Source organism: Capsicum annuum, chromosome 1, assembly GCF_002878395.1.
Source record: "Capsicum annuum cultivar UCD-10X-F1 chromosome 1, UCD10Xv1.1, whole genome shotgun sequence".
In the NCBI taxonomy this organism is placed as follows: domain Eukaryota; kingdom Viridiplantae; phylum Streptophyta; class Magnoliopsida; order Solanales; family Solanaceae; genus Capsicum; species Capsicum annuum.
The window spans coordinates 1687598-1705532 of NC_061111.1; the positions used below are offsets into that span (position 1 = coordinate 1687598).

At 37.3% G+C, this 17935-nt stretch overlaps 3 protein-coding genes across 6 annotated transcripts; 1 reads left to right on the forward strand and 2 right to left on the reverse strand.

The window, feature by feature from the left end:
• Positions 1-631: 631 nt before the first annotated feature.
• LOC107855293 (trichohyalin) lies at positions 632-9126 on the reverse strand. 2 transcript variants are annotated; one of them, XM_016700285.2, is made up of 5 exons: positions 7607-9126; positions 5290-6415; positions 1969-3364; positions 1827-1892; positions 632-1341 (listed from the first exon to the last, which is right to left on the reverse strand). In XM_016700285.2, the coding sequence occupies exons 1-5, from the start codon at positions 8334-8336 to the stop codon at positions 727-729; spliced, it is 3933 nt and encodes a 1310-aa protein (XP_016555771.2). In that variant the 5' UTR covers positions 8337-9126; the 3' UTR covers positions 632-726. The 2 variants fall into 2 exon arrangements, with proteins under 2 accessions (XP_016555771.2, XP_016555770.2); XM_016700284.2 differs by having other exon boundaries at positions 7592-9126.
• A 1809-nt stretch (positions 9127-10935) lies between these two features.
• On the forward strand, positions 10936-12309 carry LOC107855308 (NAD(P)H-quinone oxidoreductase subunit S, chloroplastic). Its single transcript, XM_016700303.2, has one exon. The coding sequence runs from the start codon at positions 11431-11433 to the stop codon at positions 12169-12171; it is 741 nt and encodes a 246-aa protein (XP_016555789.2). The 5' UTR covers positions 10936-11430; the 3' UTR covers positions 12172-12309.
• A 502-nt stretch (positions 12310-12811) lies between these two features.
• LOC107855309 lies at positions 12812-17155 on the reverse strand. Of its 3 annotated transcripts, none has more exons than XM_016700305.2 (4): positions 17036-17155; positions 16803-16891; positions 14289-14448; positions 12812-13122 (listed from the first exon to the last, which is right to left on the reverse strand). In XM_016700305.2, the coding sequence occupies exons 2-4, from the start codon at positions 16873-16875 to the stop codon at positions 13083-13085; spliced, it is 273 nt and encodes a 90-aa protein (XP_016555791.2). In that variant the 5' UTR covers positions 16876-16891; positions 17036-17155; the 3' UTR covers positions 12812-13082. The 3 variants fall into 3 exon arrangements, with proteins under 3 accessions (XP_016555791.2, XP_016555793.2, XP_047269996.1); XM_016700307.2 differs by lacking the exon at positions 17036-17155 and adding an exon at positions 14615-14676 and having other exon boundaries at positions 16803-16917; XM_047414040.1 differs by lacking the exon at positions 17036-17155 and having other exon boundaries at positions 16803-16938.
• Between the last annotated feature and the right edge of the window lie 780 nt (positions 17156-17935).

Consider the following 17935-nt stretch of genomic DNA (forward strand, 5'->3'; position numbering starts at 1 on the left):
ACAAAACATTTTACTGTACTGCATACACAAACAATTTTTTCATTTTAAAGAAACTATTTTCCCTAAAGAAGATATTTTCCAAAAAAAAATTGACCAACCAAACAAGGGAAAATTGACAAAACAATTTTATTTTACTCCATAAACAAACAATTTTTCTCCTAAAGAAAATATTTTCCAAAAAAAATTGACCAATCAAACAAGGAAAATTGACAAAAGCATTTTTATTTTACTCCATAAACACACCCTTAAATCACAAAAAAGATCCAATTAATAAATAATTGGTCGCCATTTAAAAACTTATTTTCAATTTTATGTATTTTCTACCAGAGAGATTTGAAATAAGGCAAAAAGAAAAAATAAAATAGCACATAAATTTACTTGAGAAATTAAGTATGTTGAGAAAGAGAAAAGGTAAGGAAAAAACACAAGTGAGGTAGAAAAAATTGGATGAGATGAAAAAGACGGACGTCCATACCAGAAATAAGCCAAGAGCATGGTGAGATAGGCGTCCGAATCCTTGCTCGACCTAAATGCACTAGAGCATATACCAACATTCCAAATAAAATACGAGTAAGGGATTGTGGTTTGCTTTCTGGGAGCAGAAAAACAAGAACGAAAAAGAGCAACAGCATAAAAGAAAAAAGTTTTATTGATTAGCTAAAGAGCAGCAAGCAGACAAAACAGACTATTATAAGCGGCATCAAAAACTCAGAAAAATAAATTGTTTCAATGTGTACTTTCAGGAGAATGATGATGTATCCGACTTAAATTTACTGACTCAGACTCAATTGACTCTGGCATCACTGCCTCAAATACCTCAGAAGACACATCAGGGTGTGGCACAGGACCACATTTAGCATCAACAGACATCTCCTCCTCTTTGACATCGTTAAGAATTGAAATGCCAGTCTGAATCAAATCTTTCGACACAAGAGGTGCAAGGGGAGCATAGGATTGGCCCACCTCTTCCAGAGATAAGGATTTCAACGCAATTTTACTTTCCTGAGTGACATCCACAACTGCACCGGCGGCTTCCATGCCAACAGCTCCTTCATCCATGGAAATAGGGAGATCTGACGTCTCAGTTGGATTCAAATCCATTGGCGTTTGTGGATGCCCTACAATTTCCTTAGAACTAACAGGGAGATCAACCCCTTCATCAACATCTTTTGCTAGCCCATCATCCACTAGAGGGGACTCCTCAACTTTAGCAGATACTGAACTTGGATTCTCTAATTTAGGTGCTGAATAGGACTCGCCTAGCTGACCAGAAAATGAAAAATTCGGACCATATGCAAATTTATTTTCTTCTCTCCCCTTCTTGTAAAGGGCAAAGGCTTTCTGCAACAGGGTCACACGGGGTAAAAAAAAAAATTAGAAAGCATGGATTATTATGTTCAGAAGGACAAACTGATTCACTTGAAAATTGAGCAACTAGATTGGGCAAGTAACCCTTCTCATCTCACAAATGAAAATTAAACACAACTTCTACCCCCCACTTTCTCCCTTTGGGGGTGGGGGTGGGGGGAGGTTGGGGGGACCACCCTTAAAGAGCAGATATTTTATGCACATCAATGAAACTGAGACCAAAACCAAATAATGATTGTTGTTCCCATTACTATTCTCCTAAAACAAAGGTGAAACAAGACATTACTGCAAGTACCCCAACAAAAATGCATTTCATGATCACTCAAGACACTAACCATAGGTAACAGATGCATAAGAAGCTTAGCAACAGCTGACAAAATTATCACGAAAAAATATAGTAGACAATGATATTTCACTTCCCAACTCAAATGCATATGCATCTTGCTCAAAGCACACACCTGAAAAACAGAATCAGCCGCACTTGAAAATTTGCTGGGCAGCGTTACATTAGATTCCGCAGTACCCTGCTTGAGGAAGAATGAACGTTAAAATCCGATGAAGAAAGTAATAAAAAACAAACAAATCAGTTACCCGCTTTACCTCCAAGAATAAGATCTTAGAACTATTTACATCAGATGCCAAATCCTGCTCAACACCCATTAACTTTGTACATTGATCAAACAACTCGGGCTCCGTAAGATCTGGAGATATATGAAGCTTTCTGAGGTAAATAGCACAAAAAGGAGTTTCTTCTTTCCTAGATGACTTCGCCTCAATTGGTTGCTCTTCATGATTAATTTTCAAATCTTCTAGAGTGCTCCTTCCAGGAACACTGCTGGACTGACTGATATCATTGCTTTCAGCGCCTTGATCTGACTGCTTTTGCTCACTCTGAGCTTGCTGAGCCGACTGAGCAGCAAAAAAATTATCTGGGCCCTGAATAGAACAGACCTCCTTCTGTGAACCAGATGGCAACTCCACACTGGTGCCCCTTATTGACCCTTTCCATACATCGCCAATTGTCTCCCAACTCCGACTATTGTTCGACAAAGTCCTAGCCTGGTCCCAGTCTGGCCTTCCATAAAGGTGAGCTTCTTCACCAAAATTGTTAGCATCCCACCCATGCAATGGAGGACCGCATGAATCATCTAGTGGAGTTCGCCAACCCATCGGACGCCCATGGCCAGAAAAGCGATCTGCATCTGGCATATGGTAAGGAACCCCAGGGTGACTCAAGTCCATTGAAGGCCTAACACCGAATATTGGCGGTCCAGGAAACTGCTGCATTGCAGGATGAAAACCAACAGGAGGTGGACCATGTTGGAAAGGCATGAAACCATTTGCTAGAGGCGACGGCCAATTTGGAACTCCCTTCCAAGCATTTCCTTGCATTCTTCCAATAGTAGGATCATTAATTCTTCTGTGACGGTTGGTCGACTTCCCTCTACTGTCATCCTCCAAAGAGCCAAACATTGATGGGCTGTCAACCCCAGACCTAAATGGGGGAGGGGGAGGTAAAGCAGATTTCAAACTGCCAGACAAGTGAATCCCTCTGATAAAAGGAGAAGAAACAGACACATTATCTCCATCCATTTGAGATGGCTCGTCACCTGCAAATGCATCGCCAGCAAAGTCACGGTTTCCTCTACCTTCCTTTACTTCCCTGGAGCCACCACTTCTCTGAGCTGAATCCTCAACATCAAGACTCCGGCGAACCTCAGATCTAGTCAAGTGTCTTCGCTCATTGCTCGCTGAAGAAGGAGATCTATCCACCAACTGCAGGGGAGAACTGCGTACATCTGATTTAAGCCGTCGTTCAGCTGAGAACTCTCCAAGAAAGATGTCCTCCTTCTGCATTATTTTATCCGTTGATCGAGACGAAGAAATTCTCTCAATTGATGCACCAGAACCAGCATAATCTCGAGAGGTTCCACCATGTCGAACCCTTTCATCATAAGGATAATCCCTGTACTTAGACTCTTCCTGTTTTGACAGCCTGGTAGGCACAGAAGGACAGCACATGTCATTGTTAGATTTTGCTAAAACTGATCAAGCAAAAATGCTGGTACAGGAGATTAATCAACATTAGGCAGCACCAGTTAAGCAGAATCCGAAGTCCAATAAGACAAAACTAGATCTCTCGCTTGCGATCAAGAAGGTATTATCGAGCAAATTTTTTAAATCCTCTGATGTGTCACACAAGATCTAGTAATTTATCAGTTAGTTGGAATAAAAATTACTCTGTTTGGTTTCCGCTCTTTTGGCTTGGAATTATTGCTCTTCTGTATAGATTCTTAATTATAAGTGACATTGCTCATGTTCTGTTTTAGCAACATTTGGATGCTATTTGAGGTTCAAACTTTTTGTGCTATATTTCACAAACTGCTCTAGAGGTGTTGTGTCTTGCTTGTGCTATTAGTGACCGTTATCAAAATGAATTTTACTAGGTCTGTTGTTGTTGTAATAAAATTCATTTGATAATGGGCACTAATGCCATAAGCAAGACATAGCACCTCTAGAGCAATTTGTGAAATATAGCACAAAAGGTTCAAACCTCGAATAGCATCCAAATGTTGCTAAAACAGAACATGAGAAAGACATGAAATATCACTTATGATTAAGAATCTATACAGGAGCAATAATTCCAAGCCAAAAGAGCAGAAATCAAAGAGAGTAATTTTTATTCCAACTAACTGATAAATTACTAGTATACATAAAATGGTTTGATGCCAAATGTTAGTACAAAGACTACCACTATTGATCAACAGTAGTGGCAGCATCTACCTTGACCTATTTCACAACAATATACCTTCAAACTTTACAGGGAAAAGAACTTCTGAAATGCAAAAGGAAAAGATTGAAATTCACTACTCACTGCAGGCATTCATTTTTCAGTCAGCAACAAGCCTATCTCTGAACTACATTACAGCCCATTAATCACAATAGCCAGAGGGAATAATTCTAAAGTTATAGTAAAGCCAAGATACATCATCATTTATAAATGTGTGTTATTCTACAAATTACAAAAAATCCACAAGGTCTCTATTTCATAATCAAATCTAATTAACCTATTCCGGATAGCACCTATCATAAACCAAAACATGCCTGGCTTTTCCAATCCACTGAAACTAAGCAGATCGCGTATAACGAATAAATTCATCTACTACAATCCTTGGTATCGGCTCATTGTTATCAACACTTCCTCTTGAGTGTTGTAGCAGGTTGCATTGTAGATTAGTCCAGGTGCGTTAGTTTTCCCGGAAACCACTTCAACTGTGCAAAGATGTTGTGATGTAGGGTTTTACCAAATAAAATTTATCTGGTTTATGGAATGATGAGGATGTCTGATTGGCCTCTTTAGACTGCATCAGTTCCAAATATGAGAACTAGAAACTTATTTTCCTGAACATCAAGTTGTGAGGAATGTTCAGAAAAATAAGTTTCTAGTTCTCATATTTGGAACTGATGCAGTCTAAAGAGGCCAATCAGACATCCTCATCATTCCATAAGCCAGCTAAATTTTATTTGGTAAAACCCCACAAACCCTACATCACAACATCTTTGCACAGTTGAAGTGGTTTCCGGGAAAACTAACGCACCTGGACTAATCTACAATGCAACCTGCTACAACACTCAAGAGGAAGTGTTGGATAACAATGAGCCGATACCAAGGATTGTAGTAGCTACTGAATCACCTACATCTCATCTACTAACTAAAAAGAAAAGCACGCTAACATTGAGGCAAAAGAGGTTCAAACCCTACAAGGCTACAAGCACGCATCAATAAGAAGTTTAGAGCACGATTATTCAATGAATCAAGATCTTCAAGTAAACTAATAGATTATTTCACTTCTTGCTCAATCACACCTACATTATGACATACAAGAAACAGCCTGCAGAAGAAAACTGGAAACTACTTGCCTGTAATTATCCCTTGTAGTATGAGGTCCAGCATTAGGTGAAGTCTTCCACCTGCTCTTTTTTGGAGTAATTTCTACATCAGCATTCCTCGAGGTAGACCTTCCACGGTCAGTGATAGACTCTGCCCTAGCACTGCTAATGACTCTCTTCTCTGAATCAGATCGCTGATCTTTACTGCTCCGAGATCTAATATCCCCAAGGTCCTCTTTATCAAGCGTTCTCCTTCTTCCTGGCTCATCTTTATACCTTGTACGATCATAACTGGGGTTACCTTCATGCATACCTGACTTCCTCAAATACAAATCAGAAACATGACCTTCATCCCTAGAACGCTTTGCATCAGACCGGTCACCTGAATGGTCTCTCGGAGCACGTTCATCACCATACTTGGCATCATTGAGTCTCCTCTTTTTGTCACTTTCATCTGCTTCAACACCATCCTTGCATCTTCCATGTCTTTCAAAATCATCTCGGTGCTTCTCATCCTTGCGCCTTTTATCTCTTTCACTGTCTTCTCTGTATTTGATGTCCCTCTGCCTATCATCTCTTTCACCATCTTCATGATACCTGTCTTCATCATGACGGCCATCTTTCTCCCCGTACTCTCGATACTTATCATCCCTGTGCCTGTTATCATTTTCAACATCTTCACGATATTTGTCATCCCTACGGCGACTATCTCTTTCAATGTCATCTTCTCGATACCTATCATCCTTGCGCCTATTATCCCTGTCACCATCATCACGATATTTGTCATCCCGGCGTCTGCTATCTCTATCAACATCTTCCAGGTACTTGTCATCTCTACGTCTATTATCTCTATTTCTATCACTATCTTCCCGATATTTATCATCACGCCGTTTTCTGTCCTTATCAACATCCTCGCGGTATCTATCATCCTTGTGCCTGTCCTCTTTATCACCATCTTCCTTGTACTCTTTATATTTTTCAAGTCGTTTTTCATCTCTAGTACGTTCAGCCCTCGAAGATAACCGTCTGTCATCGCTCTCATTTATATCATCTTCAAATTTACCTCGATCACCAGAGACTTCTCTTCTCTTCCGTGCCCTTCTCTCGGCTTCCTTGTCCACGTCAAGGTTTGGCACTTCATTTTGGATAGAGCACTCTACAAAAATAAAAAGAAGTCACAAGATAAAAGGTTAAAATGCAGTAATTTCCCCTTTTAGGAAAGGGGAGCACATAAACCAACATAGCATGATTAGAGCAATGAAGCAATAGAAATAATGACACCAAAAAGTATTTTGATACCAAATTATATTTACAGGATAACCTCTAAGACCAATCTTAACAGGTCTCCCACAGTACATAGACGTATAAGATCCAACAAATAATCCTTCTTCACCATGTCATTTCCACAGCTCGACTTAGTATATCCAAGGAAAACTTGCACACTTGGAAGAAAAAAGGAGTAGTGATGCAATAAAATGTTCATGCACAGCAATTCCAATGGTTTGCAAGATTCACACTTCAAAGCAAAGCCAAAACCCACCATTCAGAGAGGAGAGTAAGATAACCCATCTTCGCCCTCTTTCTCACGTCAAGTTACAAAATATACAATCTTCAATACATGGATGCATAGGGGAAATGCCACAAACAGACACCAAAATATACACAGCTTCTTAAGAAAGTTAAGAGCAAATGAATGCAATACGAACGTAACAACAGAGGTTTCTCTTGCAATACACCATCGGAAACAAGATCACTCATGTCAGAATATGATATCGACAATCTCCATTCCTTAGATCATGTCCTACACATCTACCAAACTAACAAGAGTGAGCGAGGGATCCTTTTTCTTTTGGCCTGATTGCCATTGAGGGCTCCTAGTTTATAAGTTAAACAGTCTCCCAAAAGTGTCCCCTGCTCAATTAGCACGGAAAAGAATCATCTAAATTTTGAGCAAAATTCACAAAGGGATCCAAATATCTTACACCAAACATAGAGAGAGCTTCCCCACCAAAATAAAAAAGAATTCAACATGTGTGCAAATTGTCTATGCTACAACAACTAGATGCCTGAACAAATAAAGGTTATAGAATCCACTTTCTGGAGTCATATTGGATCAGAATATTTTGTCCATTTTTAATCTCGGAAATGTTGGTACTTGAACATTTTTATGATATCAGTTATGGTTTTCGCGTGAAATTATGTTGGGGATATTGCTAGTAACAACAACTCAGTAAACACTAAAACCAAGCAAAAACGGGGTGGGCAAGATCAAGTCTTCCTATAACCAAAGGAAACATCCACTAACAATTACTACTCAAATAAGTTACCTTACCAGCAATTTCTCTACCTTTTTTGTTCTGTTTTTCTTCACTAACATCACCAGATTGAGACCCCTGTTTCTTCACAATGTCAACTTCATCGCGCTTGCTCTCATAGCTCTTCTTTTCCCTATCTGACCCTCTCTCTTTTTCCTTCACCTCCTTGGAATCCTTGCCTTCTTTACGAGCATAATCCTTTTCAGATTTCCTCTTCGACTCCACTCTCCCACTCTTACTCTCTTCTTTTTCCACCAACGAGCCAAGACTGCCTTCTTTCTTACTGTTTTTACTCTTGGAATCACTCGAACTCTTAGTTTCCTTCCCTTTAGAGCCCTTATCTCCATCAATTTTCAAACTTTCTCCCTTCATTGCACTATCAGCAGCACCATTCCATCGATCAGCGCCCCCACTACCCGCCTCCGCCTTCTCCTTCCGCCTCTTAGAAGAAACATAATCCTCCGAAGCATCACCATTTCCATAGCCAGTTATATCTTTCCCTTCTTTACCTTCCTTAGATTGAGAAGAATGCTTCCTCTTCTCACCAGAACCTGAATGAATCAAATCCTTAGTAACCCTAGCCAAACTATCCTCCTTACTACTCCTCTCTCTCTCCTTCTCCCTCTCCTCCTCCTTCTCCTTCTCCTTCTCCTTCTCCTTCATTTTCACTTCCGAATCCGAATCCGAATACGAGTAATCCCTTCCCTCCTTCGGACTATGCTTACTCTGCTTATGCGATTTATGCTTTGAACTTCTAGGCATATCTGTAAATATTCCAAAATCTAAACCTCTTTTTCTAATCCCTTACCCTCTGAAACCCTAACTCTCTACACTTTCCACCACAGCAACAACAACAACAACACTCGTACAAATTCAATCACAATCACTCCTCCGCTACTGTAAGTATAGCCAATCGAAATCTGACAATCCAGTAAAATGACAAACTTTCACAAGCCCTAATCTTTCACAAATTCCATCACAATCAATCTCCGTCTGTATAAAATCAATTCAAATCTCCCTGTATACTCGCTTGAGACCTCCAAAACCCTAATTCCCTTGTTGTTGCAACAAAAAACACACAAATTCCATTTCAATCACACGCCGCCGCTATATAATCGACTCGAATCTAACAAACTGCACTGGTACACCCGCCGGAAACTTCCAGAAACCCTAACTCCCTCGCACAGTTCCACAACACCAACAACATAAACAAAAAAACTACACAGATTCCATTTCAATCAAACACCGCCCATACAAAACCAATTCGAATCTGCCCGTAAGCTCGCCGGAAACCTAAGAAACTTCTAGAAACTTTGACGGTTGAAATCGATTGATATAAATTACAACAGTGTACAGTATACGTATATATATACGTAGAAAATGCAGAATCTAGAGAGAAACTTGTGAGGGAGAAAAGATCGGCGATGGGATTTGTTGAAATGTGGATTCGAATTTGGGGTATGGCAGATAATGGAATAATTTTTGACGGAAATACCCTTGATTATATTTTGTATTTACAGTCAAGTTAGGGCTGACACCTACTGCCGTACAACTTCTCTGAGTAGTAAAAGTGGTATTTTCTTAATTAATACTAAAAATTAATTAATAAAGTAAAATTCTTCCAATTATATTTTTACCTCCTACCCTAAATAAAATAATTTTTAAAATTGAACGGGTTAGGTTATGATCCATTACCCGACGTGGACTCATTTTGACTAAATTCATTTTGACAAAAATGAATTTGGGTCGAATTTAGTCTTGATTTATTTTAATCTGTTCGAATTTGATTGAACTTGCCCGATTGCAAACCCTAGTTCTAAAGTTTTAAAATTGAACGAATTGGGTTATGATTTATTACCCGACTCGATCCGTTTTGATTAATTTGTTTTAACTCAAATAAATTTGGGTCGAATTTAGTAGTTTTGATCTATTTTAATCTGTTCAAATTTGACTAAACTCGTCCGATTACAAACCCTAGTTCTAAAGTTGAGTTCGGTTAGGCATCTGAAGCAAAGTCATGTTCGACTGATTCTTTAAGAGTTTAAACCTAACCTTATTCGTAAATTCAGTTGATATCAAATTCACTAGATTTTTTTTCTTTTTTATTAGGGATTTATATAGTGATCGGCCTTATAAAACTCATTAAATCTTGTTTTTTTCTTCATTTTTATGCATTAAGTGGAAGCAATCATAGATAATTATACGTGGTGTTTCAAGTTTGAAAAATGAATAAAAATGAGAAACGGTGTTGAAACATTTTATCAAGTTCGTACCTCCTATTACTGACATGAGCCTCCGATTCACAATTGCAAACTTCGCCAGATCTGAATGAGTCATAACTTATTTTTTTTCCGAATAAACAATGCTAATTTTTTTTATTATTTGACATGCTTTATATAAAGAAAAAAATATCAAATTGAGATTATCGAAATAATTAAAAATTAAATGAACAATCCATATATTTTGTAATAGATTGATCGAGATTTTCGGACATTAACTATCCCTATCGGGCTTAATCTCTATTTTCGATATCCTCCAAGGGTTCGGTAAGCAAATGTAAGATTTGAAGTGTAAAAATTTCTACAGCACTCTCAAATTAATATTTTGTATTAATAATTAAATTCACATGAATCTATAGTCGATTTTGTAGATTGTTGTTGATTATTTCATAGTTATATCTTGAACCAAATTAACTGATAAAACGTAAAGTAATTAGCAAAAAATAACTTTTGGCTTTCTAGATTTCTTTCATTTTATGAAAGATTTTAGTACATTCTTTGCTAAAGATACCCTTGATATGATTAATAGAACTAAATATATCCATTCACGAAAATTAATATTGCAGTATTACCAAAAAAACACATGTTATAATTTGAACGAGCTAATAATTAATAACAGTAATTGCTTTGAAGGATGTAACAATCTTTTTACATTGAGAAAATAAAAATAAGATTATGTAGTTAAGAGTCCACATTGAAAAAGCGATGAGTAATTGATCTTCTTATATTGATTTGGACAATTCTCTCCTCACGAGCTAGATGTTGAGCCCCCATATTATACTGTCCATGCTGAGTGTTAAGGGTCCCTCATTGAAAAACGAATAGACGATTGATATCTAATCCTCCTCCTCATAGCTAGCTGGAAAACAAATAGACAATTGATCTCTAATCCTCCTCCTCATGGCTAACTTTTAGGATTGATTTAGGCCTAAAGTTCATTTATTTATCAATAGGATTGATTTAGGCCTAAAGTTCATTTATTTATCAATACACCGCCCTAAACTTAAAGGGTGTCGGGGAAAAACCCCACCACAAAGGTGTATCGTACGTACACAGTCTTACCTTGTATTTCTGCCAGAGGTTGTTTCCAAGGATTGATCATCTTTTTTTAAAAGCTCAAACTATTAAAGCTAACACAAAAAACAATAACATAATTGGTATAATCCCTCAATCGGAATCTGAAGAGGATGATATGTACGTTAGCCTTACTCCTACCTTATAAAGATAAATAGGATATTTCCGATAAACCTTCGGCTCAAAGTCTATTGAAACACACACTTATAATTATTTAACACGATTCCTCACGTGTGATCCTGATTCTTTTACATGTACAATGCAAACATTAGTGCAAGTAAATCTTTTTCCAAGAAAGATAAGACAAAAGAAAGAGAGCAAAAAGATAATGTGCTACTTCAAACTGCAACACCAAACTTGAGTGCCATTTGTCAATTTGAAGATATCAAACACAAACAGATTAGTGGTCAGAATTCAAAAGGACAATTCTACAAAACACTTCTCATCTCTTCTTACATCTTTTAACAAATCCAAATTCTTGAAAAATATCAAAAAAAAAAAACATGGCTTCTTCTTCTTCTTCCTTTCAGCTCTCTAGCCTTCAAATTCAAACCCCACCTCTTAAAAAATCATCTTTTCTTGGTCAATCTATGAACATTAGTAGTGTTCATACCAAATCAACACTCAAGCCATCATCAACCTCAGTTACTACTACAACAGCAAAATTCAATCTTTATGAGATTCTTGGAGGTAGAGGTCTGTGTAATGGAGAAGAGGGTATAGAGAAAGAGCTGAAGAAGTCGGTTTCCGAAGAACAAAAAGCACCACCACCACTATCATCATCAGCAGCAGCAGCCGCAGATAGTGATGATAATCAAGAAAACAAGGGGACTATGGGGTTACCAGAAGATGGATTTGAGAAAGAAATGATGGGGTTTACGGGCGGATTTCCGGGAGGTGAAAAAGGTCTACAGAAATTCATAGAGGAGAATCCACCACCCAAGAAGACAGAATCAAGTATGGTTTCAGGTTTTAATCAGAGTCTTGTGAAGAAACCAAAGCCACCTGAATTGCCACTTTTGTTACCTGGAATGATTGCTATTGTCAAGAATCCTAATAATCCATATTATATGTATTGTGGGATTGTGCAGAGGATTACTGATGGCAAAGCTGCTGTGCTTTTTGAAGGTGGGAATTGGGATAGGTTGATTTCTTTCAGGCTTGAAGAACTCGAACGAAGAGAGAAAGGACCACCAATGGTGAGTCCTAGGTCTGTGATACTCGAAAACTTGGTAGAAAAATAAGCTTTGAAGCTTGAATTTGCTTCACTTTTATTGAGTAGATTGTGTGTCCTTTTGTCTTTTGGGTTGTTGTACATACAAGATGTCAATTTTGTAATGGCAATGGCAGAATAAGAAATGCAGAATGCTTTTGTGCAGGAAGAGTTTGTTCCAAATATGAAGTTCAACTCTTAGCAATGATATTTCGAAAGAACTCTTAACGGAAACAACGAAAAGAGTAAGTATTAGGTAATTCAGATTCGGGGTAGATGGGCAGGCTCATTATCTACTGAGTTTCCAACTCGCATACAAAGTGTTATATTCAAATATGATTCCACAACATCTAGTTTTATTCAAGTAATGGCTCCTAGCAAATTGAAAAGATCTTCTGATTAATCCATAAATCATTTGGATTCCACTAATAGGGTTTGAAATAACAGCACGGATCAACCAAAGAGAGAAGAAGTAACAACTTACACTACCTAAAATGGACAAAACAAGGTGTGATCAAACAATTCTTACTTTCCACAAGCATGAAGAACTCTGATGCCAAACATGGTGGATTGTTAGACTCCAATTTGGCAACAGGTAGATATCGATGTAGACAAGTTCAATAATGCTAGCTAGCCTGAGAGAGAGTATACAATTGGTGCAAACTGCAAGGTCTTGACAAATATCCAAGCTGATAGACCAGAATTATATCATGCCTAATAGTGTGCAAATGTTTACATTCTTTATCAAAGGGTTCAATAATGCTTAAAAATGGAATGGGGTAGCAAAGCCAATCACATTAACCTCCCATGTTTAATGATCATTAATCAAAGACAACATTTGCAGAATACACTTATAATTCCAGAAAACTGCGACAGTTATACACCATACATGCAAAAGAAATCACCCAAATGTAAGCCAGACGTTGAAAACTATGTCCTCTGTCAGCACATCTTTGCCTCAAAATTAGTTGCAGCCAACCAACTGTGCAAGTGGAAAAAAAGGTTTTAAGGGCAGTCGTTGGGAGTTTGCATAGAATTATCTGTTGAACAAAATTATTTGTTTTGAACTTATCAAATATGATATCATGAATCTTCATGTTCCCAGGTCAAGATCTATATGCTTGTGTTTGCATCTTTCATGCAGCATGTGAAGCGATGGAAATGAAGATCACATATTAACACAAAAGGGCATGGACGTATTCCCAATTACGCATTTGTTTTTGTATTGACATTCTCTCAAATAGACTAAGAAAATAGATAGCAAGAGAGAAAGATTGTGTTGCCCGCACGCAAGATCTTTCAAGAAAAACAAAGAACTTTTAGATGAATACCTCAAATTTCAGTAGCTCTTATCTATATCTATACTAACTAATAGAAGTCTCAAAAATGTTTTACGATAGGTTTCCAGTCCAATGGAAACCACACCTGAATGGTAAAACAAATCTGAAGCAAGAAATATAAGAAATGCAAAGTAAAGTTAACAAATGTAAAGGAAGAGGTTCCATTGAAAATAAACTATAAAAAGAATATGTTAGGATGATTAAAATCTTTTCTGAATTCCATAAAAACATTTCTAATAACTGATACTATCTAAAGAAATATATAGCGCATTCCTTAAAATAAAACAAGGAATACATTGGTGATTATCCATTTTCTCACAATGTATAACAAAATTTTAAAAATAGAACTTGTAATATTTGAGTTCTCTTATCATAGTACTGAAGAAAATAACAGCCTTAATGACTTATAACTAGATTGTCTTATCAGAGGTTCCTATATTCACTAAGCATTTCCCAAGTAAATGAGAAGCCATTTCTTTTTCTGTGTGAAGTACAGCCTAGTTAATACTCCCTCCATTTCAATTTACATGGCGTAGTTTGACTTGGCAGGAGTATAAGAAAAAAAGAAGATTAGTGGAGAACAGTCATAGGACTGGATTTGTCGTAAACTTGAGATTATTTTGTTTCCTAAACTTTCGGAACTTGTGATGTTAAACAATCCTGAGACTTGATAGAAATACAAGAATACAAGTATGTATTAAGGAATTATTCCCAAATACTGAAAGGTGTCATACTTTTCAGAATGTCCTAATACGGAAATAGCGTACATAAAATGGAACAAAATACAATGGGAGCAGTTTATTCATACCATATGGCCTCAATTTCCTCCTGAGACACCGGTGTTCTTTTAGGTTGGTCAGAAGCCTTCCCTGCAACAGCCGTGCTAGATGGGGATCTTGAGAAGAATGTTCGAGGAACATCATCAGTTGAAGAAGTTTTCATATGTTGTGAGTTCTGTTGTGTGGAACCTGCAAAACAAGAAACTTCTGACTAAAGAATATGGAAAATCTGCAAGCGGGCAATCACGCTAAAAGCTAAAGGCAAGTAGTAAATCATAGAATTGCATGTCAGACTCCATGCCAAACAAAAAAGATCCTCTATCAGAACTCGCTCCAACTCCTCAGTGTCACACACCCAGAAGGGTTGGAATAAGCCAGCGGGAAATAAAGGAGTTGGAATAGTAAGACATCAACTGGCTGCATCAAGAAGGTTCAGAGATTAGAAGCTACTTCAGCCACTGATATTTGATATCTCAACTAATTGCATGAAGTCAAGAAAACTTAGTGAAGCAGATACGGATGATGAACAACTATTTAAACGAGATTTTCAAAAAGCAGCATAATATTTTTGAATAGAGCTAAAGATATCTTCTCATAATAGTTCAATATAACACTAAGCAAACACAACAATTCAAAACTTTTGACCATTCTGAACCATACAATTTCAAGCTTTTCTACATGCAGGCATTTGCCATAACGAGCAAATATAGTAAAAGCAGATATAGGAAGATTTGGACCATGCCCCTCTCCCCACATAATACCGCCTTGTCAATGGCTTCTAAAGACAAATCGATGGGCACATAACACTTCAGTAAGATTAAAAAACAACATTAAGGTATTAGCAGTTAGCACTATCCCTCAAATAGGGGGGAAGCACACCTGATGTGGCCACTAAGCGAGCTCCTACTAAGATGAGGCATACCCCGTTTAAGATGCTAGTACCAGGTAGTTGAGTAACACAGCTCAGCGGAGATGGTGTTCATGTTGAGTCTGACAATCTGAGTTTGAATCTGTCTTAAAGCTTTTCTATTTCAAAAAGAAGATACTACTACCAGGTTAACTCATATTGGCCAAAGTGGAAGACAAGAAAATGGAATTCCGTTCCAATAATCTCTATGAAAAGATCATGATTTTCAAATCTGTCTTTGAAAAGGCTTTCCTTGAGCCGAGGGTCTATCATAAACAACCTCTCTACCTTACACAAGGTAGGGTAAGGTTACCGTACACCCCCACCCTCCCCAAACCCCACTTGTAGGATCACATTGGGCATGTTGTTATTGTTGTTGTAACAGACTATCATGATTTCCGGACAAACCAAAGGAGTGGTGGGCATGAAGAAACTATTATGATTTGTTTATTTCCAAGTACGTATCATCCGCTGCGTATTCAATTGAATCACATGGTTGAATAATTAAAGAATTGAATACATACACACAATTGAATCCCCTTCACATAAGAGGAACTTCTAGTTAGCAGTAAAGGGGTTTCAAAAATTACTCAAACTCATAGGTTCAAATCTCAATTGTGTTTTTCTTGTATTCTTTTGAATCCCCTTGTTAGAGCTTTAACTCCATCACTTGGCCCAAACTAATTGAAATCGGCTACGTGAATCCTCTATATCTACCTGCTCCATTTAAACCCGTTTCACCCCCCCACCCCCACCCCCCTTACATTGTCTTTAACAATAAACCAGTGGTTCTCTAACACTAAAGCAGAATCTATCTAGCTGCTATCAGCTACTATATGGATTTTTTATATCCATTTGAGCCCGTTTCGTTCCAAGACTCTAAAAAGGGCAAAGCTCTCGCTATGCACTGGGTCCGGGGAAGGACCCCACAGCAAGGGTGTGTCGTACGCAACCTTGCCTTCCATTTCTGCCAGAGGCTGTTCCAAAGGCTTGAATCCATGACCTCCTAGTCACATGACAACAACTTTACCAGTTACTCCAAATCTCCCCTTCGTTTCATTCCAAGACTGTCTTTACAATAAACTAGTAGTTCTCTAAAGGGGTTATTTGATACCATGATAAAGTGGAATAACCCAAGATTTACACTGTGTTTGGTTGACAAAGCAAATTCTTCCTATCAATAAAACACGGTATAAATCTAATCACAAACTTAATCGTGTATATTCCACCTTATCCCATCCAACATGGAATAATTTTATCCCACCTGGATTAGTCCAGAACTATAATTCAAGAATAATTTAATTCGTGTAACAAAAGATCCCTTACAGTAATGCAGAACCTATTTAGCTGGCATCAACTGTATGGATTATTATTTTTTCTTTTTTATAACCGTGCTATCCGCGCCAGCTTATCACAGATACCAAGTAATAACTTTGTCCATTTAGCTCAATTTGGACCCTTTTCAATTTCATTCAAATACTTTATCTTTACAACAAATTATGTATTTTCTAACACAATATCTCCTAATTACAAAAAGAATTAAAAGAACATCAAACAAGTCAAGAAACACATAGATTAAGAAGAAAATTAGGAATACACTAAAGGAGAAAACAAAATAAAAATAAAAGGGGAATACCAGAAGAAGGTTTTGGGTGTCGTCGAGGAAATTTAATGCGTGGAATTCTCTTCATTACGTGTGTTCCTCCCATTGTTTCTTTATGGCAACTGCCAAAAAAAAAAAAAAAGGTATAAAAATTGGATCTTTGTACTAAGAAAAAACAAAACTTAAAAGTAAACAAAGAAAAATACATATACTATTATTTAATACTAGGTGGTAAAAAAAAAATTATCACAAATTAGATCTTGTACTTTTACAGTTTTATAACTCTGAAACATATGTGATTTGGCTAAATTATTCATAAACTAGGGAAATTAACCGGGGGTTTGGGTCACACGTGACATAAGAGTTTTAGAATGAGGTGTAGGTGATACAAGTGTTAATTATTAAGTGGAGGTGACAATTATTTTATTATGGATTAAGAAAGTTGGGGAAGTTTGAAAATAATCCACAAGTTTTTAAATTTACACTTTGATCCAAATATTAGTCTATATAATGAAAAACGGAGGAAAAAAACGCGTCTTTCTCTCTCTCTTCTCACCCATTGTTGTTTTCTCTCTTAGCGATTTGTGTTGTTCATTGTTGCTGCAGTTCATTCATCATCTTCTGCTTCATTAGCATCATCTTCTACTTCATTAGCATCATCTTCTACTTCATTATCATGTTCATGTTGTTCTTGTTGACCATTTGTTGTTGTTGTTGTTACCGCTACTGTTGCTATTTCACCAATTTCTTAGGTCAAATTTATTTCTAACATCACTTTCCACTTTGGCATTACTTCATAGGAGACGTTGGTAAGTCAAATTATGATTTTTAGTTGAATTTGCCATCTGGGTAACTACTATTGTGTTGTTATTTTCCAACAATGGATAGAACCCAATCATGAATCCAACATAAAATCCATCTGTTTAAACAAATAAATCATTTATTGCGACAGATGAGACATCTGTTTCAAAGAAAGCCTGATATGTTGGATTTATGTTTAAACAGATGGGATATCTGTTGCAACATTTGACATTGCAACAGATTAGTTACCTGTTGCAACAGAACCTGAACACGATTCCAACATAGGTTACAACAGATTAATAACCTGTTGCAACAGGTTAATTATCTGTTGCAACTGTCACTCATCTGTTGGAATCAGCTTCAAA